General features: G+C 41.8%; 2 protein-coding genes across 5 annotated transcripts in view; both read right to left on the bottom strand.

Annotated features, from left to right (window-relative positions):
- The window catches only part of LOC124051724 (WD repeat-containing protein 70), a 35,529-nt gene extending 28,455 nt beyond the window's left edge, over positions 1 to 7,074 (bottom strand). Inside the window, exons 1-8 of one of the 3 annotated variants that reach the window (XM_046375361.1) lie at positions 7,018 to 7,074; positions 5,975 to 6,034; positions 5,792 to 5,875; positions 5,601 to 5,706; positions 5,279 to 5,492; positions 4,544 to 4,603; positions 3,924 to 4,057; positions 2,565 to 2,718 (exon numbers count right to left, since the gene is read on the bottom strand). In XM_046375361.1, coding sequence (XP_046231317.1) covers positions 2,565 to 2,718; positions 3,924 to 4,057; positions 4,544 to 4,603; positions 5,279 to 5,492; positions 5,601 to 5,706; positions 5,792 to 5,875; positions 5,975 to 6,023 — 801 coding nt within the window. In that variant the 5' untranslated portion in view covers positions 6,024 to 6,034; positions 7,018 to 7,074. Of the gene's footprint in view, positions 1 to 2,564; positions 2,719 to 3,923; positions 4,058 to 4,543; positions 4,604 to 5,278; positions 5,493 to 5,600; positions 5,707 to 5,791; positions 5,876 to 5,974; positions 6,035 to 6,803; positions 6,892 to 6,971 lie in introns of those variants that run through there. The other 2 variants (XM_046375359.1, XM_046375362.1) reach the window with 2 other exon arrangements.
- A 521-nt stretch (positions 7,075 to 7,595) lies between these two features.
- Positions 7,596 to 25,002, bottom strand: cplane1 (ciliogenesis and planar polarity effector 1). 2 transcript variants are annotated; one of them, XM_046375553.1, is made up of 49 exons: positions 24,769 to 25,002; positions 24,431 to 24,552; positions 24,191 to 24,326; positions 23,986 to 24,105; positions 23,608 to 23,840; positions 23,397 to 23,500; positions 23,161 to 23,317; positions 22,966 to 23,069; positions 22,613 to 22,795; positions 21,974 to 22,223; positions 21,654 to 21,854; positions 20,549 to 21,333; positions 20,203 to 20,393; positions 20,019 to 20,099; positions 19,773 to 19,934; positions 19,035 to 19,199; positions 18,586 to 18,954; positions 18,278 to 18,495; positions 18,029 to 18,193; positions 17,684 to 17,831; positions 17,491 to 17,600; positions 17,264 to 17,413; positions 17,068 to 17,179; positions 16,561 to 16,876; positions 15,363 to 16,475; positions 14,859 to 15,010; positions 14,680 to 14,759; positions 14,524 to 14,588; positions 14,051 to 14,300; positions 13,594 to 13,968; positions 12,836 to 13,489; positions 12,559 to 12,740; positions 12,396 to 12,480; positions 12,235 to 12,313; positions 11,762 to 11,896; positions 11,528 to 11,590; positions 11,350 to 11,435; positions 11,035 to 11,269; positions 10,647 to 10,906; positions 10,449 to 10,548; positions 10,127 to 10,309; positions 9,942 to 9,984; positions 9,700 to 9,831; positions 9,430 to 9,607; positions 9,280 to 9,332; positions 9,037 to 9,204; positions 8,702 to 8,838; positions 8,338 to 8,612; positions 7,596 to 8,178 (listed from the first exon to the last, which is right to left on the bottom strand). In XM_046375553.1, exons 2-49 carry the CDS (start codon positions 24,509 to 24,511, stop codon positions 8,023 to 8,025), a joined length of 9,780 nt encoding a protein of 3,259 aa, XP_046231509.1. In that variant the 5' UTR covers positions 24,512 to 24,552; positions 24,769 to 25,002; the 3' UTR covers positions 7,596 to 8,022. The 2 variants fall into 2 exon arrangements, with proteins under 2 accessions (XP_046231509.1, XP_046231508.1); XM_046375552.1 differs by having other exon boundaries at positions 9,430 to 9,610.
- Positions 25,003 to 26,504: the final 1,502 nt, after the last annotated feature.

Raw genomic sequence — 26,504 nt, forward strand, 5'->3', positions numbered from 1 at the left:
GAGCTGGAGGAAAAGTAAAAGGGCAAATGTTGCCACAAGGAACCAATGAAGGTGAATTCATGGAGACTTATTTTGGAATCTTCTTGCAAACAAATGATGCAAAAGACAGCTGTTCTTGTTTTGTTCTTGTTTGTTAAACCTTGAGTCAAAACAGCTATGTTAAAGGTCACCAGTTAGTTATTTCAGGGGTGCTATTTCCTTTATTTTCTTTTTCTTTCTTTCTTTGTTTTTCAATGCATTAACAGAGTTACAATGTGAAATGCAAGGCAGCTATAAGGTCTTCATCCACAGAAACTCAAGAAGTTCTGAGGAGGCACCAATTATGTTGCCTAATCCAAATGCACATTAAAGTGTTCTCTTTTTAGGAAAGGATCTTTTTGTAACCTTGACTTCTGGCCGTGTCACAGCTTCAAAAAGCGAGCTCCTAGAAGAGTAACTTTTAGACATGTAGAGAACATGCCGGAGTCGTCCTGTGGAGAATTACTCATAGCAAATGACTTCAAAGCTAACCCAAAGAGAGGCCTCCACACTGCCAGGTCAGAGAGGACCACTTCAGCGAACAGCAAAGAGGCTTCAGACATGACATACCGCTATTTGACAGCATGCTCAAGAAAGCAGAGCCTTGCATAAGCAGAAGTTGACCAAATGACATTGGTATGTGTACATCAGGAGGAGAGACCTGCCTGTTCACTGTCAAATACTTCAAGCACACCACTTTAATAATCAATAAAAGCAAACTGCCTAGGCATTGCTGTTTAACGACTAAAAAAGACTAAAAACAACTTGCTAAGTAGTTAAATTTCACGGTAAAATATACACCCACTATATGATGAGGTTAAAGCTCAAATGTGCTATGAATGGCTGCTTCCTGCTCTGTGCAGTTAACTTCAAAACAAATAAAACAACTCATCACAGGAGCTTCACGATTTAGGTGAAATTACCAATGACTAAAGAGAAACAGACTGTTATTCATACTGACAGTAAACAAAAATACAGCTTGTTAATGATAAACAGCACCGTGAATAGAAATCTCCCTGATAAAAAGAAGTGACTTACTGGGGACAATGCTGGCATGCCCAGTTTGTTTTCATTGCAATTGCATTAAGCACAGGCTAAACAGGTTTCTGTGTGTGTTAGGTTTAAGATTTGGAGCGATGAAACGATCCCCTGTTTAATCAAGCAGTAATCAATCAATAAACCAATAAATCAGTAAACCAAATTTACTAAATTAATTGGCAGCTATTCTAACTGATCAACATTTAAGGCATTTATAAAGCAGAAATGTCAAACATTGCTCCTTTTTGGATTTTGGGCTGTTGTTCAGACAAAACAACCATTTTGAAGATTTCAGTATCTTAGAAACAGTGCTGAGGATTTTTATTTTCTATTTTCCTTGATTTTACAAAACAGGCTATTAAATACAAAAAAAACTACTGCATGCAAACATATATAGATTTGTATGTAGCAAATCACTCTACATACAGTGGGATGAGATAGTAGGCAAATAATTGTCAACAGAGGCAGAGCAGAAATGAGGACTTAATTATCACAAGAGACACAGCTAATCGGCTGGGACATTGTCAGCAGGCCAAAACACATCTCCAGTGAACCAGACTCTCCCATCAGCTCCAGATGGGACTGAGCAGGACAAGAATGTAGGACATCCAGGAAAACACTACTTGCAATCAATGGGCCTTCACTTGTTCAAGTAATTCATATGGGTGGTATAAACCATGTCTAAATGCGCTGCAGCTGGTACAGATGGTCGGTAACCGCCAATACAACTTCCTTGAACACAACAAAACCTAAACATGGGCTCTTAATTTGGACCCTCCTTTGTAGATACAGGTACAAGCAAGAGATGAACCACAACAGTCCTAAAAGCATCTGCTGTTTCTCTTCCCATGAGACTGCCTCTGGCTGGTCACACAGCACAGACCATTATCCTCGCACACAGAACAGACCAGCTCATAGCTACACCTTGCTACCATTAGGGAACTGGCATGATCTATCCACAGAGCAAAAGAGCAGGGCATCCAGACTGTATTTAGAGTTAGCAGTCACTCTGGGTATCCTGTTGTTGCTACAGATGTGAAAACAGCTTTAATTTATTATCATTTATCATTTTTAGCATTTATTTAGCCAGGTATATCCCATTTAGATTCAAGGGTTCTACTTAAAGAGAGTCCTCTTTAAGATGACAGTATATGCATTTTCAAAACCACGTTTGCTGCAAAAACCTCACTTTACAGGCCTTCTTCTTGGTTCAACCCACCATACTTACATACACACTTTTCCTGTGCTATGAGGGATTATTACTGACTTCTCTTTTTCACTAAATAAACAAGCCCAGAATCTGGCTGAATGGTTGGCTTATTTACTTGCCTAATCATCTGACCACTTGTGTTTATTGCCACGTCAAACCTTATTGCTGTGTTGCAATACTTCAGCAACTACTTGAAATGAGTACAGTGTTATCATAACTCAATTGAAACAATGGTGAAAACTACTAAAATACAACCTGAGATGTAAAAGACACAAACTATATGTGAGCTCCATTTTACCTTGGTATTGGCCATATCCACAATGTACTGGTCTCCTTTCATACACTCCATGACGTTGAATCCATCACGGTCCAACACTTTGGCCTGTGCATTGCCAGAAACCACAAGGATGACATCACCTGTGATGCTGTACTGCAGGGACTTGATCTGATGACTGAGGGGACACACATGAAGAAGACATGTGAGACAAAGCAGTACAATATGCATTTCTGTGGCACTGATAAGCTTCATTAATAGCCTTGGTGTCTATTTGCAAGTCATCTGTGAGGTGTGACCATGTAAGACTTGTGCTCCAAAACATTGTCAAATAAGAAACTTTAAATCCTTTAAAGGGTTTGCCATATGAACAAAACAACACAACATCTGATGTACATCTGATGTTTGGCCTCTTTGATCTACGCTATGCATAAGGCACACAGTTAAGCTAAGAAACAAAAAGAACGATAACACGCTTTGAAATATCACGAAACACAGTAAAAGAAAAAAAAAACAAAATTATGTTGTACAGACATGCACCAAAACATCATAAGGCCTGCATATTAAAAAAGTTTATGAGCACATTTAGAATGGATATGTGATTTTTATGTTTTCAATTTTACACCGAATAACTAAGAAGTTCATACAACTGAGAAAACAGACAACTATCTGGACCACTTAACCTGAGTGACATAAGCAATTCAGATCATTATCAAATAGCATTAGCACAGCAGGGGGTAGACTGGGCACAAACATTTCCGTACAAAAAGTTCCTTCGCTAAAATGAAAGAGAGGCCAACACCAATGATGTTTTTAATTGGGAGGCCTTTGCAGGAGGCTCACTACGTTGAACCAGTGCTCATTTTCTTAATTGTTTTAGTTTGAGCTCACAAGTTGCCTTTTTGGGTCAGGAGAGAAGAACAGTAGACCTCAACAGTGCTGCTTTCTATATGAAGCCCAGCTTGTTAGTAAACCAAACAGGCTACTGGATCACATTGTAATCAAATTAAATGTAGCGTAAATTTCTGTTAATAAGTAGAGGCCTGCTCCAGCTCAGCCCAGTGGTTCCCAAAACCAAAAAAGAATTCGATCTTTGATGGTGGCCTCGGTGAAACACAGAATAAACATGAGTCAACACACAAACACCCACATATCTCAACCATCTGCTTCTGAAAGGCTCATTTTGAATGAAAAGAGAGGATGTCACAGAGTTAACATGAGGCTCAATGAAGCTCAACAAATGTGTGTGCGTGTTTGTGTATATGTGTAGACTTTGGCACACATAAATGCAGTGACTGTGCTGGATGTTTGCATGAAACTAATTAACCACATGTTAAGCAACTGTGTTGATGTTCCACATTGTGTTCTCAGAAATGTACTCACCACTCACAGGGCTGGAGGGATCGGAAGGCCTGCAGGGACTGGTCCATACCGGCAAAGTCCCAGAACCGCACATCATAATCATATCCACCAGTCACCAAACGGGCTCCAGAGGGGTCTAACCCAAGAGCTGATACCTGAGGAGACAATCAACTTATGTAAAACTAAAAGATGATCTATAGGCCTATACAGCTCAGAGAGCAGCTGTAGAAGCAGTCATACTGCCTCCTCTAAGGTTTGCTCTTGTGTAAAGATTTGTCAGATTTAAATTTTTTTTTAACAGAAGTCAGCAGTGGATCTGAATACCAGATTGGCTCTATATTGAAGACAAAAAAAAATGTACTCCTCTTCTGACTGCCTCAAAATATCAGGAAATGAAACTGCTGCTTTTACTGCTAAAATCCAGCAGAGCTGGGTAAGCTTGGCACCAAATGCACTAACTGATGCAAATCTCCACTATCAGATGAAATAGTGTGTCCATAATATAAATAAAATATGGTGGCGATTAGAAGTTACTTACGATAAATAAAAACCTTCTTCTTTCTAACAGAAAGCCATTGAATAAATTTCCATAGAGCCACATAAGAGATATCAAATAACAGAGTGCTGGAAGAAGTTCTTACTGTCTTGGTGCCGTGCTGCAGGGTGATTTCATGAGTGTCTGGAATCCTCTTCACTGGATTCTAGGTTGGAAAGTTGAGATGAACATAAGGAAACAGTAAAAGATTGAAGAAGGGTGAATTAAGCATCTAGTAATAATGTAGCACTTTATTCCAAGACTCAATTACACATGACATTTTAACTTTAATGGGTTACATGACTAAAAAGCATGGAATCACAGTCATGAGCTGCAAATGAATGACTGGGAACAGTTACACCATTGGATACAAAAGGTTAGGCTCTGCGCTATTTCACTCAACTCGAGAGTGAAAATACTCCTCATGTGAAAACTGACATCCTTTATAGTTTAACACTGAAAACTGATTATATTTTCTTTTGCTGCCATCTACTGGGGAAAGCTTAAAAGTATCCCACAGTACAAACAAAAAAGATGCCTTAAATGGCTTTTGTCACTGAGGACATTTATTCACAATAGGAAAAACGGCTCAAATCCATTTAGTTGCTTCAGTTGTTGTCTCACTGCCACACTGTCATGGCTTAAAGGGACACTTGAAAAAAAATATAGCGAATGTTAACATTATTACCAACAGCTGTGTTTTTCCAGCTGACAATTCAAAATGACTGCTGTAAAGAGATTGAACTTTTTAAACAGAATAAATAAAAACTGAAGTAGATTAGGGTAGTGGACCATAAAGAATATTTTTGGTGTGTAATGCCTACTATTAAGAAGGACATACATCATCATCGCCATCTTGCGCCTCCCCTTCATCATCATCATCTTCATCACTTTGAGCCGTGCTGCCAGTGTAACCTGGTGGATGAGGCCGTGGTTCATGGTCATCATTATCATCATCATGAGTTGTATGTTGAGGAGGCACTGGAGGCCCGATAAGGTCTGAGTCTGAGTCACTGTCACTGTCACTGTCATTACTGCTCTCACTCTCCTGTTTTCTAAGAAGAAAAAAAAAGCACAATAATCAATTAGAGCAAAAACTTATGTTTTACATACTGTAATAAAGTATTTGTAAATAATCAAACAATAAAAAAATCACTGCTTACCTGGAAGAAGCAGCTATAGTTTTGTCTCTCTGAGTATGGGTTGGCGATGTGACTGATTTGGAGCTCTCCCCTTCCTCCTCCATCTGACTAGCCTTCTGCCGCTCCTCTATGGCAGAAAAATTTACAGTAAAGACACAAATGCCCTGATGACAGAATGACTATTAAACAGCTCATTATGCTGGTAAACCTACCTAAAACATGCTGACTCCTCTCAATGGCTGTTCGCCGGGTCTGTTCAAAAATGGCATCCAGGTCAAATGTGCGGGCCTTCTTACCTGGTGGGAACAAAGACAACTTACTTGACCAATAACTGACAAAAGCAGACAGCTTATCATATGAAAAATAAGTTGTGTTTGCCAAAGTATTTTGCACACCAAACCCAGAGAATCCCATGACAGATGCAATGTCTCCATGGCCACTCATCTTGCCCGATGCTGGAACAGAAGCAAATATATTGTTTATTTTGGGGCATCTTGCCATGAAAACTGTGAGGGCAATTTGCTTTTCACAAACATGCTCAAAGAGCAAAGAGCTCAAAGAGTTATGTGGTTTCCTTTCTAAGTAAAGCAGCCTCAAGTACAGAGAACCCTTCAGTGCCCCTTGACAAGTAATTGTTTCAAAAGGGGGAAACTAGTTTAAAGAGGGGGGAAAAATTATATAGCCAAAAACAAGAATATAAAAGTAACTAAATATAAGTAAGTGCACTTACTTAAGTACTGTTGTTAAGTATAATTTTAATGTACCTGTACTTTACTTGAGTATTTAAATGGTATCACCACTGCAAGAACATAACAATAACGTTGGATCATAAACTTCGCATAAGAGACCTAAGATGCAACGCAATTGAAGAAAGCCAATATTTTACCTGTGCACTGGTTCATACACATTAACTCGCTCCCCGCCCTAATAAAAGCATAACTTTAACTGTTGTATCAAACATAAAAGCCTCCAGTACAAAGGATGTGAATCCCACAAAATTTTCCGAAATGGTATGCTAGAAAATAAAATACTGAACCTTGGCAGTTAGCTAATGATATCATTTCAGCTTGAATGAGAATAACAGATCTAACAATGACAAGAGGCCCAATTATTTCTCACCGGAAAGACAACTGTAGCTTTTCAGGACAATTTAACAAGCGAAATGCTTTTAGAGCTCTGAGTTGTAAAGTGAAGAATATAAGCAGTCAAATAAGCTAGCCATACCAGTAACGAAACAACGACGTCTGTTTCTTTTCTCACATTAGCTTAAGGTAGCTAACTGATAAATGTCAAACAAATAGGAAATACAGCCCAATATATCTGCACATACATGTAAATCGCGTAAAATGAATGTATAAAACTTTACGCTGAGTGACAGGCATAACTTTCTACCTTCATCCACTTTGCTGGGATCCATGTTTTCAAATACGAAGATTACCTTTAACCCCCGGAAGTTCTTTCTTCTTCTTCTTGTTCTTCTTGTTCTGCGCATGTTGGGGCGCTGCTGATGCACACTCCTCTGTACGGAACTCTAGCGTCCGTTTAGATTCATTTCTTTTAAGGCTGTTTACACCATAGCAAAGCACAGGCAACAACAACAGATAAAAATGGTCTCACATATTATGCAAATAACCTTCTTCCAGTGTAATCTAAAGTGTGAGCTGTTCTGATCATAGACTGGAGGAATATGATCCACATGTTCAGTCCAGGGTTTTATAGACTTAAACATTGAAGAGATGCTAACTATAACCAGTTTAGAGGAACAGAAAACTTCATCATGGAATTTCTCTAAAGCTCTTTACTGCTTTTACTGCTTTTGCTGTTCCAACAAAATTCCAGTATATAAGGCAATAAAAGAAACTGAAGAAGCTATCAGTTGTCTTACACTGAATACTGTTAATGGAAACGTTTCTGTCTGCATGATAAATGTTGAGAACTCATATTAAATCATATTAAAACACATGCTTGTGTGATCAGGCCATATGAACGACAGCAATGAAAATGACAGGAAATAGCTTTAAATACTTGAATCCAGATTTTTAATAGCAGGGACCACTGTAATATAAAAATAAATTGCACATGTAGAAAACTTTACACACACACTCATACGCACACAAATGGCACAAAAAAAATTATTCTAAAGAACAAGAAATCACTGAAGATATAATATATAAAAATATTCAATTCAAAATCTTACATGAAAATTACATTACATTTAATTTATGATAGGTGCACTTTACTACTAAAATTTAATATCACAGCTGATCAAATCTAATTTATTTCAGCATGTCTAAAACATAACATTTTTAATCATAGTTTCAAATGCTTCTGATTTAAAACACATTTAATAGGCACATTAAATATTTTAGGGTTTTTTTTCTCCCAAGAATATACCATAGTGTCATCACAGTGTTCTTTTTCCTTTTTCTCGAGAGACTCAACCTCAAGTTTCCTCTGCAGCCACCATCCTCTCAATAGCGGCCCAGTCTATTTTGCTGAGGTTGCTGCTGCCGGTCTCAGACAGGTTGTCCAGCCAGTCCAAGTCTGACACACCAGCTCTGGCACCATCATCTTGCTCACTCAACAGTCCAGCTGCAACCTGAGAGATGTGTAATAAATGTATGAAATGTGACACAAAATCATGTCGTCTGTCAACAAAAAAAGTATGGCATTAAAAACTGAAGCAGAGGACAGTCATTTGAGAGTGACTTAGAGGTTACTTCTCATCTGCAAAGTGCAAGAAAAATATGATTCTTACTATACTAGATTCCTTTGGAAGCAGCAGCCTATTCAGTCCTGAAGTGGGGTCCCAAACGTTGACCTCTTGCTCTTCCATCCTTGTATACTCGCTCAGGATCCTTCTCCCTGCAGAAGTCCTTCCTGAAGGAGTTTTGCTCAGTTCCATCTTTTTCTGGTTGCCGACATGCCGTTCCTCACTCTGGCTGGCTGTGTGCAGTTTAGTGTGGCTCTTTGTGTCAGTGAGCATGCCACGCCGGGTCACCTGAGACAGACGGTCCCTTGGCAGAGAGGTCGCTAACACAACACGTTTGGAGAATTTAACATTATTGTTTTGACAACAGAGTGAAAATCAATGTAGCTGTAGCTGAACATCATCATGGCACCTGGTCTATGTAGTCCCAGTCTCCTGCGGCGATCCTCTGATGGCTGTCCCTGCATCTCAGTGGTCCATGGACAAAGGTGGGATTGAGCTTGTCCTGACTTAAGACTTCTTTTATCATTGGCAGATACACTGTAAGCCCTAGGAAAAAAGATCAATTATCTCCATTACTAAATCCAGCTAATTTTCAGTGTTTCAAAAACAGGTTTGGGTCTGTGCAAAATCTGATCACAGTGGAATAATTCATGAATGATTAATGTTTTGTTTAAAAGCTAGATCAGAGTACAATTATTCTTTAATGAGACATGATCCTGGTCAGATTACGGTTTGCATAAATACCTGTGAGTGCCAATGGGGGGTGGAGCAGAGTTGGATCGTGTAGTTAAGGCTGCTGATAAACATTCAGTTCGTGAAGAATTGAGTACAGTTGGAGGACTTGTGGAAAAATCACCAGCCAAGGAACAGGCATCATGGGTCCTCTGGTTGTATTGCTCCAGTAGCATGAGCCTATTAAATCAAATGGAAACAACAGCTGCACACATGCACGTCTCATGAGCACAGACAATGTAAAGAGACACATACTTTTCTTTTTCCTCTCTGGTTCTCCAAACGGTTCCTCGATTTTTTGCTGGTGTCTGCAGAGGCACAGCAAATGAACAACAATGTGGATGTAATAAAAAAAATAATATACAACGGAATATCAATTCTGCTAAAGAGGCATGCATATCTTACTGCTCCTCCAGAGGAAGTAAAAGGTTTGCGCTCCCTCTCCCTCAGGCTCTCTCTGTGTTTTTGATAAACAGCCAGTCTTTCCCTCTGTTTCCTTCTCATCCAGATCCTCAGCTCTTTCCTCTCATCCTCTGGAAGGACACGTTCCTGTGACAACCAGCTGCTTTGCTTCTGGTTCAACCTGCTGGGGGTCACATTACTTTTCAGCTCAGCGATAATCATAGTTGTTTAGTCAATTATTTGGACAGCGCTGCATTTTAGTAGGTACCATACCTCCTATGGTACGCAGTCTGTGTACTTGACAAATCCAGGTCAGTCGGGGATAAATACCCTTCCTTCACCAACTCGTCTAAGATTTCTACTGTATCAGATAGCCCGGTCTGACCTAGATCCTCATCTGCCCATCTAGACATGGACAAGTAGAGGGCAGAATATTGAAAAAAATAGCAGTCCGGTTTACACATCCACAACAGCCAATAAAACGATTAAAAAACATCAGGTTTATTTCAACTTACGCAGGAGACGTTCCAGATGCCTCAGCCAACTGATCTCTCGTTACTGTGGGAGCAACACAAACATTAAAACAGATGAGATAAAATTTCTTACAACATGACTCCACTGTGAAAATAACCTTCATCTAAAATCACTCCAACAGTGCATCAACTGATTTGAGTCTACTAAAATTAAATTGTATCTTTACTTGGAGAGGTGTGAAAGTAAGAAGGATCAGCATTGTGACCGTGAGATGAAGTGGAAAAATGAAAAGATGGCTTCTTTTCGGAAGAGCAGGAATCATTAAGAACCACAGGTCCTTCTTCATGATTTTCTTCATCCTCCTCAAAGGCATTTAGCTCAGTTGAAATGTCCAGTCGTGGTATCCATGCTGTTTGAGGCAGAGAATGTACCATAGCGTCTTAAGGAGGTTTTCACAAATTGAGGTGCAATATGGAATTCTATTAAACCTGCAACTTGGTTTTTGTTTCTGTGTTTTGAGGACCTGAATGAACAGTTCTAATGCTTACCCTCATGTGGGACAGACAGTCTAACAGTTTTTTTTACTGCACTGGTCGTCTTCACGTCAGTAGCCAGGACTGGTGTGAGCTTTTCAATAGTGTTCACCAGCTAGAGGGACAAAGCAGGACACAGAATGACATATTACATACCCCTTTCTTCCTTTGAGGCCAATTTGTAAACTTGGTTGTCGTTACATGTTTATCTACCATCCTGGAGTTGGAAAAATCCATCTCTAGACAATCTGCAATGTTTTGTAGAGCAGCCAACTGAGCGTCCAACTCTGACAGACGAGAGGAGAACCAGACTGTGGGAGGTGGGGATGAGACACTGTGAGGCCCAACGCTCTGGGTCTTAATGGCCTGACAGATTTCAGAGTCAGATGGATCTGGCAACTCTTGCAGAATGATTCTCTCTGGATTCATACTGGGCTCAGTGTGGCTGAGTGACAGTGACTCCTCAGGGATATCTAGAGTTTATAATACAAAATTTTTAGAACACATTTTACCAATAGTATTGTGCTTCACCACAAATCTTATTGTATTCAGTATTAAGACGCAGCTGCATTAGACTTTCAGTATAAAGACATATGAAAACCTGTGTGAGTTGTGGGTTTCAAGAAATCTTGTGGAATGATGTTTTTGGGTTGTGAATCAGCAGCAGCAGCACTCCTAATGACAGAGGTCGCAAGTACATGAAGCTGAGCAGAAGAAGGTGAAGAAGGACGGATGGAGGGAGCATCTGGTGTCCCTCGGCTAAGACGTGGCAAGTCCTGATGCTGGGCTTTGTCTTCTAGATCCAAGACACTTATGAACCGGCGGCCATTCAGATCCTGAGCGACAAAGAAAAGTGAATCAAAATATCTCTTCAAATACTACCCCTCCAGCCCCGCTACTATGTCTGCTCTCTTACCAGATTCTTCTCTGGTCCCTGTGGGGTCTCCTCTGTGTCTTGAACAAGGTACTCATTGCAAAACTGCAGTTTCCTTGAACTTTGTGCTAGATGGGTAAACACACACACAAATGCAAAGTATCATTATATATACGCAACAAATAAAAAGCAGTAGATCCCCATTTTTAAATCAACTTACATTCAGGCCTACTAGCAGGCACAGAGGCAGACACGGCTTTATCCACAAGTGTAGGAGGACAAGCTGAGGGAAAATAATCAACATCAAGTCTTTTGAAAACATGCACTTGAAAAGTGGTATAGAAAATGGATGGATGGCAAGAAATACAAGCAACCTCTGTGTAACAACATTACAACTGTGCAAGCCTGCTGATATATTACCACAGCATCAATTCTAACCCAAACTCTGACTCACCGTGGTCTGTGTTGGTGAAAGCATCATGACACTCTGGGGGTCTTTTACATGTGGAAGCAAATGCATGGAGCTCAGCTGAGGTGGAAATGGCCTTGTCCAATAATCTCTGACCAGTCAGCAAAGAGTCGGAGGACCCTGTGGGTTTAAGATGATTAGAAAAATAACGACAGTTCAATAAAAGTCAAAACTCAAAATTACAATGTCCAGTCAAGAATTAAAATTTACTTTGTGCAGCACGGTAAAAAGAATTCAAATTAATGCCATCTCTTAGAGATGTAACTGTAATTGTTTCTCAAGCTCTCTTGAGAAACCCCTGCTCCTTGTTTGTCAAGTTCTCTGTTTTCATTCTTTACACAACTATTTCTGCTGTTCAACTCCTGTCTTCCAGCAGAGACTGCCTGAAAAGCATTATCCTTCAGTAGTTTGTCTGATGAAACATGCAGGTGTAATTAGGTATTGTATTTGACACTAACCAAATGGAATGGCAGCATCCTGTCCAGGAATAATCTCTTCTGCAGCTGCAGTCTCCTCATTTATAGGCTCTTTTGTTGGCTGTAGTCATATAGGAAGAAACGATGGACAGTATAATTACACACAAAATACACAAAATACTTCTGATTAGACTTAATCTTACCTCTTGTATCAGGATAATCGAGTCATTCGGTCTGAAAGTGACCTCTGTTTTTCCTGCTCTCCTTGCCTTCTCTCTCCTCTTTTGCCTATAAACAACACACAGTATAAAAGTAAAGCAGCAAGCTTAAAAAAAGAAAAACAATAACTAGCTAATATGTGATTGCCTCTTGCTGGAGTTAAGGCTGGGCAAAGCAGTAGCTTTTCCGGCACTTTCAGTAGATGGGTCTACTCTGAGCAACCGCGGCCGAGCCTCTTCAGCATTCTGTCTCCCAATCACTGAGCTCGCCAGCTCGTCCATGGAGATGAGATGGGTCGTTTGGGCTGAAGAAGCTGCCAGAGGTAACATCTGTGGCAGAGACAGATACCTGTACATAGACTACAGTGCAAGATTTAATTATAGTAAATTTAAAAAAATCTTGAAGTGATGGATGTATTGCTTGCCATTTTTGGTCCAGATTCTATATGCAGAAGCTTGATCATAGGTGCTTCTCCCCACGGAGCTGCAAGGACTGCAGCAGGCCTGGAGGAAGGTGGTAACGGCAGTTTGGGGAATGTGATATTGCTTGGTTGAACAGGCTGAAAATGCAGCAGTCGGAGGCCCTCAGTTGGTGCAGGTGTTTGGGTTGGTAAAACGGGAGGAAGTAGCGAGAACTCTTGCCCCCTGAATCTCTGTGATGTCTGAATTCTTGGGTGAGTTTGATCACGTGGAGAATTAAAACTGAGTTGTCTTTTTGGAAAAGAAGATCCATCTCTTTTTTCATCTTTGGTTTTCTTTGAGTTGGATGGGTCATTGTTTTTTAACATGTTCTGATGGGATTCTATAGTTGCAGCGTTTGCGGTGTGCAGTGACTGGGATGGCAGGTAGTGTGGTGCTATGTGGTGGTGCGATGGAGGACAGTGGAGCTGAAGTAACTTCAGGCCCAAGACCCAGGGAGCAGGATCACTCTGCACGCTATCATTAGAAGGTATTAACACAGGGGCACTGTGACTGGTGGCAGTTGTGGCCAGAAGCCCTCGTGAGGGTGGGATTAAGCTCCTGCTCTTCTTAAACTGGGTTTCTGGTGAAACTGAATGGACAGAGAGTGGCTGCATTTCCTGAAGAAAAAAGAAATGGCTTTTAGCTTGGTTTCACTGTAATTTAAATACTGTTTACATCAAAGGACAATATGTCACAACTTAACATAACACTTGAGCAATACCTCATAATTTACGCCTGCACTATTAGCAGTGGAGGGTTGATTCCTGGTGGTGTGATGTTGACCACACGTTGGAGGGGATTTTCCTGAGCTCTGTCTGACAGGCTGGTCTGCAAACATACATGCAGGCACCTGGCTGAACTGAGGGTTGTTAGATCCTGAACTTGGAACACGTGCTTGTGTCTGAGATGCCACAGAAATATTGTTGTGAACTGGTAAGGCATTTGGTTGAGGGACGAAATTAGTAGCATAAGATGATGGCACTTGAGGGTGTGAGGAATTCATGTTGGACTGGGCCAAAGAATAGTTCTGCTGAGCAAGTTGCAGGTTAGAAAATGAAGCTCCCAAAACCTCCATCAGGCTCATGTGGTTGATATTCTGTAATAAAGAAAAACACTTCAGAGTCAGTTTTTAGGAGTCCACTGAGTCCAAACCTTTCTTTTTGGTCAATATGTTTCACCTGGACCAGTCTGAATAAGTCTTCACCCAGGCGTTGTCTTGTTGGTGGAGTGTGAGTGGATACAGGCTGGTTGGGGGCTGTGGCATCTGAAGCGGGTGCATCAGCTGTGGAGCTTTGCGGCTGAAGGCTTGGAGGATCCACAGGTGTGTTGTGAAGAAGCACTCCAGCTGAACCAGAATGTTCTGTGTGGACTTCTGGCCCAGACTGGACAGTAGGAAGCACTTGAGGCTCTGGGTTAGCATGACTGTGGCTGGCAAAACAGGCAATTTCAACAATAAGTTTCAACAGCAATTTTGGATGATTTCACCAACAAAAGGTTGATGTAGAATTAATTCCTCCAGGATTATGTCTTATTATATTTGCTTTTATAATTGAATAATTGAATTGAGAAATATGAGTTAACTACAACTGTGGTTAGCACTGTATAATATAATAAGGCTACTGAAGTAAATATGTTTTCATCACAAACTCACAGAGAGGTGGAACTGGACACGTCTTCAGTGTTTTCTGAGAAGTCCAAGTCTGCAAGCTTTAAACTCTGCAAAGGACAGAAACAACTGTTATTTGTGTTTTTGACATCACTGACAACATATACATGAATAATAGGAATCCTGAATGTTAATATTCACTGTTTCAGGCGTGTTTCCAGAGATGTTCCCCTCGGAAACAGAGGATAACACTTCCAAGCCCTCAGTGTCACTACATTTGCCTGCAAAGATCAAACACGTCAATTAATACTCTCTGTTATTACGGTATGCAGTGCAGCAACTTGATGATGATGATGATCCAATATCACACAGGATCATACCTTCTTTTTCAGGTGTAACATCTAAGTCATGGAGAGATAGCTGTGGTGAACTAGATTGTCTCTGCTGAGCATCAAAGCTTAGTTGATCGTGGTCACTGGGGAGAGGCGTCCTGAGAAATGTCAGTTCATCTGGTTCATCTGTATGAGAGTCCCTGCAGGAAAATAAGTAATGTTTAAAAAAGTAGGTAAAACAGAAGAGAAACAAAGAACTGTTCTTTTATATGAAACCATGTGAAATGCTAAATCACTAATACTATAAACAAAACAAATACGTGAAACTCTAATTGTGCTGCAACATTTTTACTTCACCATTTCGTTTTCAATTACTAGACTGTTATTAATTTGCATACAAGTGTGTTCATTGCAAAAGATCAAAACATATACCATGTAGTATGCATGCAAGGCTTCTGTCTGCATTTGAGGAATTTATTTTCAGTTCATTTCACACTGGCTTGATAGAGACTTGATGTGTGTCCATTGTAAGTAAAAACATGGGGCACTCACACAGACAGCTCTTCTTGCTGTAGATTGTGATCAAGACCAACAATGGGTGTGTTGGCTGATCCAGGGTAACCTGTATCAAGACTGCTCTCTCTCTCCAGCTTGCTGTCCACCTCAGGCTGCAGCACAGGGGCTACAGTCCATTCTGTTTCTGGAAATTGGATGTGGGCACTGTAGCGGTCATTCCCGAGCAGAGCAGCAAACCTGTGCTGCATCAAGCTGAGGGAAGTGAGGACGGCAGGAGCAGAGGCTTTCACACGAATCACTACTCCATCATCAGCTGCAGTCCCTCCTCCCCTCTCTTTCTTCTTTTTGCTATGATGTCCTAGTAGCACTCTCCTATCAGCCCAGCGTACCATCCACTCCAGCAGCCTGCCCAGCTTTGGAAACTGAGCCTCTAATTCAGGGTCCAGGCCCTGCTGCAGTTCAAGCACGGCTTCCACAGAAGTTGAGGAGTCAAATATTGAGTTTTCTGACAGCTGTCTCATGGGGAAGGCACTTCGGACAGGGCTATTTTTAGAACTAAAGAGACCTCCCTTAATTCTTTGGCCTAAAGACACAGTGTTCTGCTGTCGGAGGCCAAACAACCCTTTTTGCCTGCCAGGTTTCAGCCCAGGAAGAGAGGATGCAGAAAGACTATTTCTGGATACGGGTGCTTCATTTGAGATGGAGGATTTTTGCAGCTCAGGTGTCGCACCTTCTTTTGTGGGCTTGTAGCAGCAGCCTGCTCTGAATAGTGGAGGATTAGTGCCTGAGTGTTTTGTCACTGGATTGTGTGCATCTCTTTGACGACGATGAATAGTTGTGAGCACATCAAAGGTGAGAGAATGCAATTCTCTCTCCCTCAGCTGGGAGGAAAAGCCCTTCAACAAAGGGAGTTCACTGCCTGAGTCCCCTCCATCAGCACTATCCTTCTCTAGCATGTAGCTGAGGAAGAGCTCCAGGAAATTTAGGTACTCTTCATCTTCCAGCTCAAATTCCCAGGTGCCAACCACTGGTAAGGAGGGCTGCTCAGTCTTCTTGGCATTGCAGCGCTGACTCTCCTCCTGAATGACACTATTAATCTTATCAGCAGTCTTCTTTGTAAGTATTTTTGCCTTTTTTGTGTTTTTGCCCCTGCAAAGAACAACACAGAGCACAGAATAAGCCATAACATATGTAGATACATTATACCTCAGTACTACTGTCTCATGCTGGCTACCTGGCCTTGGCTCTGCTATTCCTTTCAGGAGAGATTGCCTCAGACGTATTATCCACTGTGTCTCCATCACTGCACACTGGAGGGAAGCCACAGTCTGTTAAAGTGCTAGTGCTCAAACTTGTTCCCAGTGAGAGTTGCCTTAACACTGAGATCCCGTGTTTGCTTCCCTTGTCCTCCTCTTCCTCCTCTTTCTCCCACAGATGAAGTTCAGGGCGGGCCAGGTGTCTCTGCAAACGCCCAAGATGTTTTCTCCTCTGCCTGCGTTTGTCTTGAATCGCAATCATCATTAGCTCGCTAGTTTCCTCTTTTTCCCCCTCTGAAAAACAGACAGAATGACAGAGTGATATTTCTAAACACATCACATGTGCTTAGGGAAGTCATAGACAGAAAGCTTTGAGTACTTGGAACCAAAAAAAGAAGTATCAATGAGAAAATGTAGCCATCAGGAAAGTTCCACAAAAGTAAGGAAAAAGAAATGGATCAGAAATGGTGTCTAGGTGTTCTTACCAAGGACACTGCATTGCCTCAGTCTCTGCAGCAGTGAGTTATACTTTTCTCTGAGAGGGACTCTGACAGACTCTTCCTCCTCTGGGAAGGCTCGTACCAGCGTATCTGCCACCTAAGAATAAGAACAGGCAAGGATGAGAATCTTTGGTCTACTTCGATAGTTTATGTAAGAAAAGGCAAGAAAAAGCCATATCACCAGAGAAAGAGGAGGAAGTTCAGACAGTAGGCTGAGTAGTATGTCCTGGAGGATTTCCTCAGCATTGAGGAAGGAACAGTAAGGCAAGAAACGACGGGCCCAGCAGACAGCATCAACACAGGTAGATACCACTTCTGAACCACCAGGGATCTGAGGGACACAAATATACACAGATATATTTATGGTGCATCAATGGCTAAGCACATTTATACAAAACAATCCAATACCTGTTCATCTCTACCACACTGTCTGGCAGCCAGATACTTCCTGCAGGAAATGGAAAGTTGGTCCCTGACATGAATCATCCAGCATAAACCACACAGCTCCCTGAAACAGACTTATAAGAAAAATACAGTTAATAGTTTTATCTAAAAGAGGATTACTATGATATCCACACGTTTCTATGAGTGACTATCTTACTAATAGTTTGAATGGTCTCAGAGTCCAGGTGGCCATCTTTATTAGACCCCCGTCTGAAGAATCCACGACGGGTAACAAGCTTCATCAGGCCCTCTGGGAAAGCCTTTTCTTCTTCAGTGGCTGATGGATAGGAGTACTTTTTCTTGATCTGAAAACATAATAACTGAACATAATTTCAAATTTCTTCTGTATTCTAATTTCTTATTTGTGCAAACCAAGGGCATCAACTTGCATTTGTAATGCATGAAATTGTTAACAAATTAACAACGCGATCCTCAAAAGTCACCTATGTGAGCCAACTTGTTGATGTCTGAATAAACCAGTTAAAAACCTTCAGAAAAGTACCTTGTGCAACAGGTGCCTGGCACGATGCAGATGGCTGATGTACCACTGGGCAGCAGGATGGCAACAACGCGCAGATCTCAGAAGTAACAGCAATCTTTGGAGAACTCCAGACACTTTGTGACGTGATGCAACTTCTGCAAACTGCCCTACTGGCCCTGTTGGGTCCTAAACATGACACACACAACAGCTGATTATCAACTGGATATGTAAAAATAGTGTATATAAAAGCTGAGCTTCTATGTTATATACCTGTGTGTTGGGTGAAGGCTGAGGGCAATAAAGAGGTGGGGATGGAAGATACAGTCCACTGGGAACCAAGGTAGGCAGGGAAGAACACAAGTCTTTGGCTGTGTCCAGCAAGGAAGCCAAAGGTGAAGATACAACATTAACTCCTGCCATGACAGAGGCCTTCAGAACTTCCTGTATTGAAGCTTGTAACATGTCCCAGTCTTCTCCTTCCAAAGGGTCTAGTAAAAGGAGTTGAGGCAAAGTACAGATTAAAATCAAAGAGTTCGATGTGGGTTGTGGTCATATTACAGTTGTCAGGTCTCACCAACCTGTAAAGCTCATGTTACCATCCTTATTTCTGCACTCTCGGGAGTCAGACTTGTTGCCAAGAAGACACTCCAACTCAACCTGAAAAATGCTCTCTGGTTGTAAATCTGTTGGGAGGTGGAGCTCTCTCTTCCTTAGCTGAGTGAAGTCAAAGTGGTCAGCACAGTAATTTGTATAGGCCAGGCTCAGAGAGGCCGCTGTCTTCCAGTCGCCGAGATGGTAAGCCAACCACACAGCCTCAGGAAGCAGACCCCCTAGCAAAAGAAGGTCCTGGGCATAGTCTACTGTCCATACTTCTGACAGCTGCTGTCGTCGCACCGCCCTAGAAACATCCTCCTGGCACAGTGGCACCAAGCGCCCCACACTAGGGGCTGAGAAAGTGCATGTCACCAAATAACAAGAACTATGAAGCAACAACCTTTTTAACTGACAAATAATTCTGGAAACACACCATGAGGTAGATGGAGTGGAGGCAGAACGACTACATGATGAGGAGGTAGGATGTAAAGCGGTTGGTTTGTGAAATAAGAGGCCATGAATCTCCCCAGGGTCTGAACCACTGCACAAGCTGCCTCACTGTGAAGGTCCACCGGCAGCCAAGGGCAAGGAAGAGAGTCTGCCGCAGAGCATATAAAGGCACAGTTAATTGCTAACAACTTAATTTCATAGTGTGGCACATTTGTCATTGTGCATAATTACTGAGACATAAAGGCATAAAGTCCTCATTTCCTTTTTCTACATTTATCAGATGATGTCTCTTCTGGATTTTATTGCCGAAATATAATTTGATTATATAATGTTGTCATGTTTAACTGTCTGCGCTGTATGCTTGTATTGTATATTTCCTACTTTGCATGTCTCTCATATTACTCCTCTCAGCTTTTTATCCTTTGTTTTTATTGTTATAATAATGACTAACTTAACATTTGGCCCTTTAGCTTCTGGCTAGTACTGGTGCATTTACTTTGATGTCAATTAATTTGCATTGTCCCTGTTATGAACAAATGAATAAACAAAACCTGAGCCTGACATATTGGGTTGCAAGTGGTGGACAGATCTGTTCTACATAGACAGAATGAAATAAAAGTAATACATTCAAACGCAACATACGATGCTGTTTAAAACTTCCACTAACTGACTAACAAGTGAAGCCAATCAAGACATTGAGGAATCATTAACAATGGATGACCCTTAATGCAGGATATGTTCTTCTGGTGTCCAGCCCTCAGCAGGATCAGGTGGGCCATGTGGTCCCCAAACTCCTGGGCTTCTCTCAGACAGTACTGGGATAACAGGCTGTATAGGAGCGCCAGACAAAGCTGTGTCTCCTTGAAGACACTACGATCACTTCCTAACAGAAAGACATAAGATTATCATTTCAGATTGAATGTGACAACATGGTGCACTTTAATGGACAAATAAAACTGTTTCTTACTTTTGTTACTCTCTTCACAAATTTGTGACCGCCATGTATCGGCACTTATTGCGTACGAACCACACAGGAAAAGATGTTCACCTGTGGGGAGAAGAATGAAGAATTATTCAGACCTAACTCTTTGCTCCATTTAAACAATTCTGTCTGACTGGAAAGTTAGACAAGCAGTCATTTTGCTACAGACCTGGGTAACTCAGCAGTTTAGGACCCTCCTCTAGCCTTTCGCCCGTAGACTGCAGAGCTCTTTGGATCTGGGACATGATGACAGACAACCGATGCTGTTCCTCCTTCCAACCATCACAGCCTTTAAAGCTATTCATTTCCTCAATATACTGCTGGTTGATCTTGTAGACCCACTGCCATACCCCCAACAACCTGGCCAAAAAAGAAAATCACTCTTCCTTGATTGATTTTGAGACAGTTTTAAATTTCAGCCAAGACATGACATTCAATGGCTGGCACTCACAACGGCAAACAAATTATTATATGCTCAACACTGCGACATACAAATCCAGGGAGATAGTCTGCACCTGCTGGATGGTCGCTGAGGAACAGGTCGAGCCTGGTGTGCAAAACTGGATTTCTTTTCCATCTCATCCTGTAAGAGAGGCACATGGTGTACATCAGAAGGCCAGAGCTGTGGAGGCTGGGATTCCTTCTCTGCAGAGGACCAGACAGTTTTCTGCTGCAGGTTGTAGGTGTGATCAAGAGAATCGGAGACCTGCTGCAAGATAAGCAGGGCTGCGGATAGAGTGTGAGATGGTAACTGACAGTGGCCGGTCTGTTGGGACTCAGGGTGAGGGGTCAGCAGGAGGCGCATCAGTCGTTTGCTGAGCTCCACCACCAACCCCAGGCAGCGCGGACCATCTGTGTGAGCGCCATCCCAAGGAAGAAAAGAGAGAAGGGCTTTGAGAAGGTGCAGAAGGCAAGTAGAAACTAAAGTATTGTTTTTCTCTGCGTGGTCCATGGAGCTAGGAATTAAGCAGAGTAAAGCAGCAAATCGCACCACGCAACAGAGGGTATGCTTCAGCAAGAGAGCTCTGCTTTCCACAGTATTTCCTAGAGACATGCCAAAAGCCCAGGCTGTTAACAGCTTGCTTTGAATTTTGCCAAGTTCTCGAAGAAGAAGAGGAGTCTTTCTCCCTGTTTCAACAAAGTCCTGTTCATATTTTGGGCTGGTAACAAGTCCAGTGTCAGTCTGTGTGTCCAGGGCATGGAGTGTGTCAAACATTGAGGCAAACTCGAGACGACCGCAATCCTCCAAATGAGAACCAGCAGGAGCAACATCTAAATCTGAGTCATCCTCAAAGAGCATCTAAGAAACCACACAAACAAACATAAGGTTAAAGACAGATAATCTAGAGCAGCCATGACACATTATTACTCAGAGTAAATACATACACTACAGTAATTACATCAATTTCACTGTGAACAGTAACCCTGTCCATGTAAACAGAGAGCACTCCATTTGACAAGTTATAAGACAAAGGGATACAAAAATAGGATTGAAATGGGCAAGAAATCTGAAATCTTTCATATCTGTTTCTTACCTTCATATAAATGTGATCACAGTCATTGTATATAGCCTGCATCAAACTCAGAATATATATTTCTAGGTCTTACTATTTAACTGACCTGCACTTTTTCAAGAATCTCCTTGGTACCACCCAATGTTCCCTGGTCCTGCAAGAAAAGTGGCAAACTGGATCTATCTGTGGCTGCTGAAAGGACAGAGCCTGTTGCTTCAGGCCCATGTGTAGCAGTGGGATTGAACACCTCAAGACTGCTGTCAAGATTCAGGCAAGATACGGACTCCAGCCATGCCCTCACATGGATCTAAAAATAATGAATGTGAGGAAACCATATTGTAAATAATAGCCCTACAGAGAATACAATCAAAATCCAAAGCACAGTAAAATCCCTGTTCCCAATTGTAGAAGCCCCTGGTTTAGCACCTGCGATTTATCCAGTATCCGACTGGCCTTCTCAAGGTCCTTGCTTGTGTCCTTTAAAAGTGTTTTCAGAAACAAGGCAGGGGTAGGCCTATCTAGCACCCTCATAACTGTGGCCATGTAGCCATCAGATACAATGAGATACAGCAGCCGAGGATGCCAGGTCACAGAATACCGCTGCCTGAAGACATCCTGTACAGACAAGCTAGAGCTGGACAGAGACACCTCCCCCATTCCCGCAGACACTGGCGGCCTACAGAGAGTGAAAAAACAGAAAACTTTAAATGACAAACATTATATTAGTGCTGAACCAGTTGCTGCATTTTAGACTGTTGGCACAAGACAACAAGATATATGAAGATGGCATCCTTGGCTTCAGAAAGCAGTAACAGGCAATTTAATTGTTTTATAGACAAAACAGTAAAGAGAGTAATCAAGAAAGTAATTATCAGATTACTGAACAGACGATAGAACAAAGGCAGTGACTTGGTTCTCGTGCTGAAAAGTGGATGCAAAGCAATCAATAGAAACTATGAGCACAGATGAGAGAGGAGAAATACAAATTAAGAATGTCAGCCCAAACAAATCAATAACTTGAAACAAGAGCGAATAAGAGATAAGCACTGTGTTTCAAATGTTTACCGGTAAGTAACGAGAGGATGCAGGGGGAGGAAGTGTGCAGGCCCAAAGTCCACACTGCAACCACAGCTCGTTAGAGTGAGAAGCCCCCCAAGACGAGAAACCATAAGAAGGGAGCCTCTCTTCAGAACACAGGCCAGGAAAAGGCCGCCCGGTGACCAGCTCACACTGCCCACCCAGTATGACCTGAAGATGCATAAGGTCCATTCTTAAATAAATAAACACTGTTCATCAAAGGTTTAAAAGTAGCTCTAATGTCATGCTTGCAACATGCTTTAGTTGCAATAATCTCCTGGTGTTTACCAACCAACCACAACACCATATTTGTCCATTTTTTTTATCTATGTATACTGTACCTTATGTATTTAGAGGGGATTTTCATTTTCTTGCTTCCACATCCTCCGAGGCCACTTGATATTGAGACAAAATTCTGTGTGCTCACAAAGAGTACCTGTGTAGCCTGCATTCAACAACAGGAAATACAAATCTTTATTCACATTTCTACAGAGAAAAAAAAAAAAAAAAAAAACGATAAGAGGCCAAACGCTAACCTTAGGCTGTCTCTGGTTTATTATGATGGCTAACAGTCGGCCATCAGGGGAGAAGGCTGGCACCAAGGCCCCTCTGGACTTCACTGGTTGGCAAGGTGGGGTGAGACGAGACATAGGGTATGTCTTGGTGGCCCACTGTACGCTGTATCCCAGAGAACTAAAAACAGAAATGCGCACTTTTAACCACAGTAAATCCCACTGAGAGTTCTGTCTGTTTCATAGACCTGTTCACTCACCCCACTCTCACTTGACCCTCTACCCACTGAATTTTCAGGCAGGTGATGATTAGCCTCTTCCCAGATGTGAAAATAAATGCTGATAAACAGGCATCACCCATAACCTAAGGGAGTTTGAAGAAGAATAAGATGTAAGAAATGCTGTGTAGGTCTGTAATTAAATGGAAACCGACACAATACGTTAAATATGTAATCTATACAGCATAGAGACCTCTGTTCTGATGAAGATGGTGTGTAGAGATGCTTCTTTGTCTTGTGAAGAAGGCAGAACAGAGTCTTCAAGGGGGCATATCTCCGCCCACTGTCCCTTGACTCTGCCATCTCGTACCAAAGTCAGGTCCCTGACATCCATACACTCCCACAGGAACACTTTCCCTGTTATGGCTACCAGGAGTGCACGCATTCCATCCCCTGAAACCTGGAGTGACAGTCGTGTGGTATTCCCTGTGAGAACACACATGCATCCATGGTCTGAAGAATTGCCATTTCATTTAAATGCAACAACAGGAATAAGAATCCTCTATGAACAACTCAAATTAAAAGCAAAGATCTGCTCACAGTTGAGAGAATAGAAGTGAACTGTGCATACCTTGAACAGCAGTTATCACATGAACTACTTCTGGAACCGCTGCAACAGTTTTCAACAAATCTTTATCTCTGTTCCACAGAAACAGTTCTCCTGAGACCATAAGTCCACAAAGCCACATACCTGAAAAACAGCAAGAGACAAGTAAGGTATTCACACAACTGACAGACGAAAAGTGCTTTGCTTTGAGTTTACAAATTAAATTCACCATTGTCCGATGAAGCCATGGTCACCACACTGTTGAGCAAAGGATGGAGTTTAGGAGTCCTCTTCTTGGTGCGACCTGACACCATGTTGATCTCACTGATCCGTTTGTCATCTAACAGGAACACAGACTCCTTCTCCTGACGTGTGACACGACACAGGGTCACAGTCATGTTCTTATAACAAGGACAGCAAAGCTTTGGTTTCATCGGCTGAAATGTTTTCTTTACATCACTGTCCTCACCTTCCCAAGCCAGCAGAACCGCGGCCATGGTTTCTTCCGTTTGATGCTGGATGACAAAACAACTTCCAACTTTAGCTCCATGTTGAATAGACAGCATCGGTTCCTCCTCTTGCAAGTGCACTCTAACAAGAGTTAATCACGGGATCCCAATAGACAAACAAGGCGACAGAACATGAAACCTATGGGTTAGTTGACAAGCAGCCTGTTTTATTATGCTTTAAACAATCCTATTAGCACACTAGTTAGAAGAATTGTTATCAAATGTTCCATGAAATCGTTATATTTTTACAGAGAGTGATGCGTGCTGAGAGTGTTTGAACACCCAAGGATAATCATACCGTAAACTAGCGTTAGCTCCCTAGCTAATTTTGCGTACTGCGGGGAGCGTTCGTCCCGAAAAAGCCAAACATGAGCACTTCAGCAACAGTGGTTATAGTCGCATGTTACGCCCACATCATTTTGTTACGAAACTGTTAACATAACTACAATATTATATGTTATACAGCAGCTAAACATGAAATATTTCGAAACTCCCTCCGCTTCAGCAACCAGAACTGCTTCCCATGATCCTCTTGGAGGAAGCCTCAACTGGTTGCCGTAGGAACGTAGATGTAGCCAACGCCTTATGGGAAATAATGGGATTTCTTCTTTGAAAGCCACGACCTATGACACAAACCCCCACAATAAATAACTGTTTATTTCATTTGTAGAGTGCATTTGGTGTGATTGATTGGGCATTTTGTTGGCACTCCGTTATATTGCAGCAACTGGGAGCCACTTGAATTGGTTGCCGTTTTGTTTCCTAGATTGCCACGGTCAGTGCATGTGAAAAGGACGCAAGGATTCCTTACAACATCCATATCGAAGAGTTTCGGAGTATGGAAGGTTTTTTTCTTGGTTGTTTGTTTGCTTCTTGGGTTTGATTTCTAATATGAGCCACACACATACATTCAGAGCCAGGGACAAAAGGGGGAAAAAAGAGCCCCCAGAAAGTTTGAGGACACGGCCTGTCAAAACAGCTCTAGAAAGGGGTGCACAAACAGGATGAATAAAGCTGTATGAATGTGTAGTGCACCACACATTTACACAAGCCTCACAATGTTGATGCATAAAAATAAAAAACTTCAATCCTTATTGTCAGTATATTTTTACATACACTGGCATACTTTTGCCAGCAGGTGGCAATGCTACAACACAACTTCTAAGTATGTGTACTCAGCACAGCAAAGTGTTTTTGAGTTTGCATGAAAGTCAGTTCTGACTGGAGCAGAAGAGATCATTGCGGCAGATAAACGGTGGCATAAGAGGTTTTTTGTACTTTGTCTCGGCTATTGCAGATATGCCACTACAAGGTTAATTTTGTCTGAGAAAAATGGCTATCTATTAACTATCTGAATGTTTGTGTGCAGTAAGTGCTCTTTTTCACTATTAACGTGCTTTGCGGTTGTGTGAACTCTTAAGCAATAAGGTTCCTTATTGGTTTGTTACAGAGAGTTATTAGGTTTGCCCCCAGGCCCCTGCTGGTATTTAATTACCCTTGCACTCTCTCCTTTTCATCATGATGGAGATGACAGCCGCCATTGCCAATAGGTGAAAGAGGAGACTTCAGCAGACCTTAATTGGTTCATTTGCCTCTGACTGCCAGGCACAGATGGAGCTCTTTATTACTGTCAGTTCCAGGTTCATTCTGCTCTGATGAGAACTGTCTTAAGAGGGAGGGCTTGACATCAGATAAGGACATGATGACATGGCCAAAGCAGAATGATAATCAGGATGGGCGTTGTTCAAGAAATAGTCACAGCCCCATACGGACTTTGTACATTCATAATGTGAGCTTACCCATTCTTTGTCACCAGTTTGTTATGTTGTTTTAATAGAGTAAAACTATACCATACCATTGTCATGTTTATGAGTTTCTTGGAAAAATCTGGCTGGAACCTGTGATCCAGTTGTATTCCATCAGTCCATTCCTCAAAAAGGCTTTTTATATACACTTACAGCTTCATGTGTGTGTGTGTGTGTGTGTGTGTGTGTGTGTGTGTGTGTGTGTGTGTGTGTGTGTTGATGCACAAAT

This window comes from Scatophagus argus, chromosome 20 (genome assembly GCF_020382885.2).
Source record: "Scatophagus argus isolate fScaArg1 chromosome 20, fScaArg1.pri, whole genome shotgun sequence".
NCBI lineage: Eukaryota > Metazoa > Chordata > Actinopteri > Scatophagidae > Scatophagus > Scatophagus argus.

Excerpts from the sequence above, each read along its gene's own strand:
- cplane1 (XM_046375552.1), bottom strand. The coding sequence starts at position 24,511 with ATGGAGCTAAAGTTGGAAGTTGTTTTGTCATCCAGCATCAAACGGAAG. Across the intron at positions 21,855-21,973 it reads GGATACTGGATAAATCGCAG|ATCCATGTGAGGGCATGGCT; the intron begins GTGCTAAACCAG and ends CATTATTTTTAG. Across the intron at positions 10,907-11,034 it reads GAAACCCACAACTCACACAG|ATATCCCTGAGGAGTCACTG; the intron begins GTTTTCATATGT and ends TATAAACTCTAG.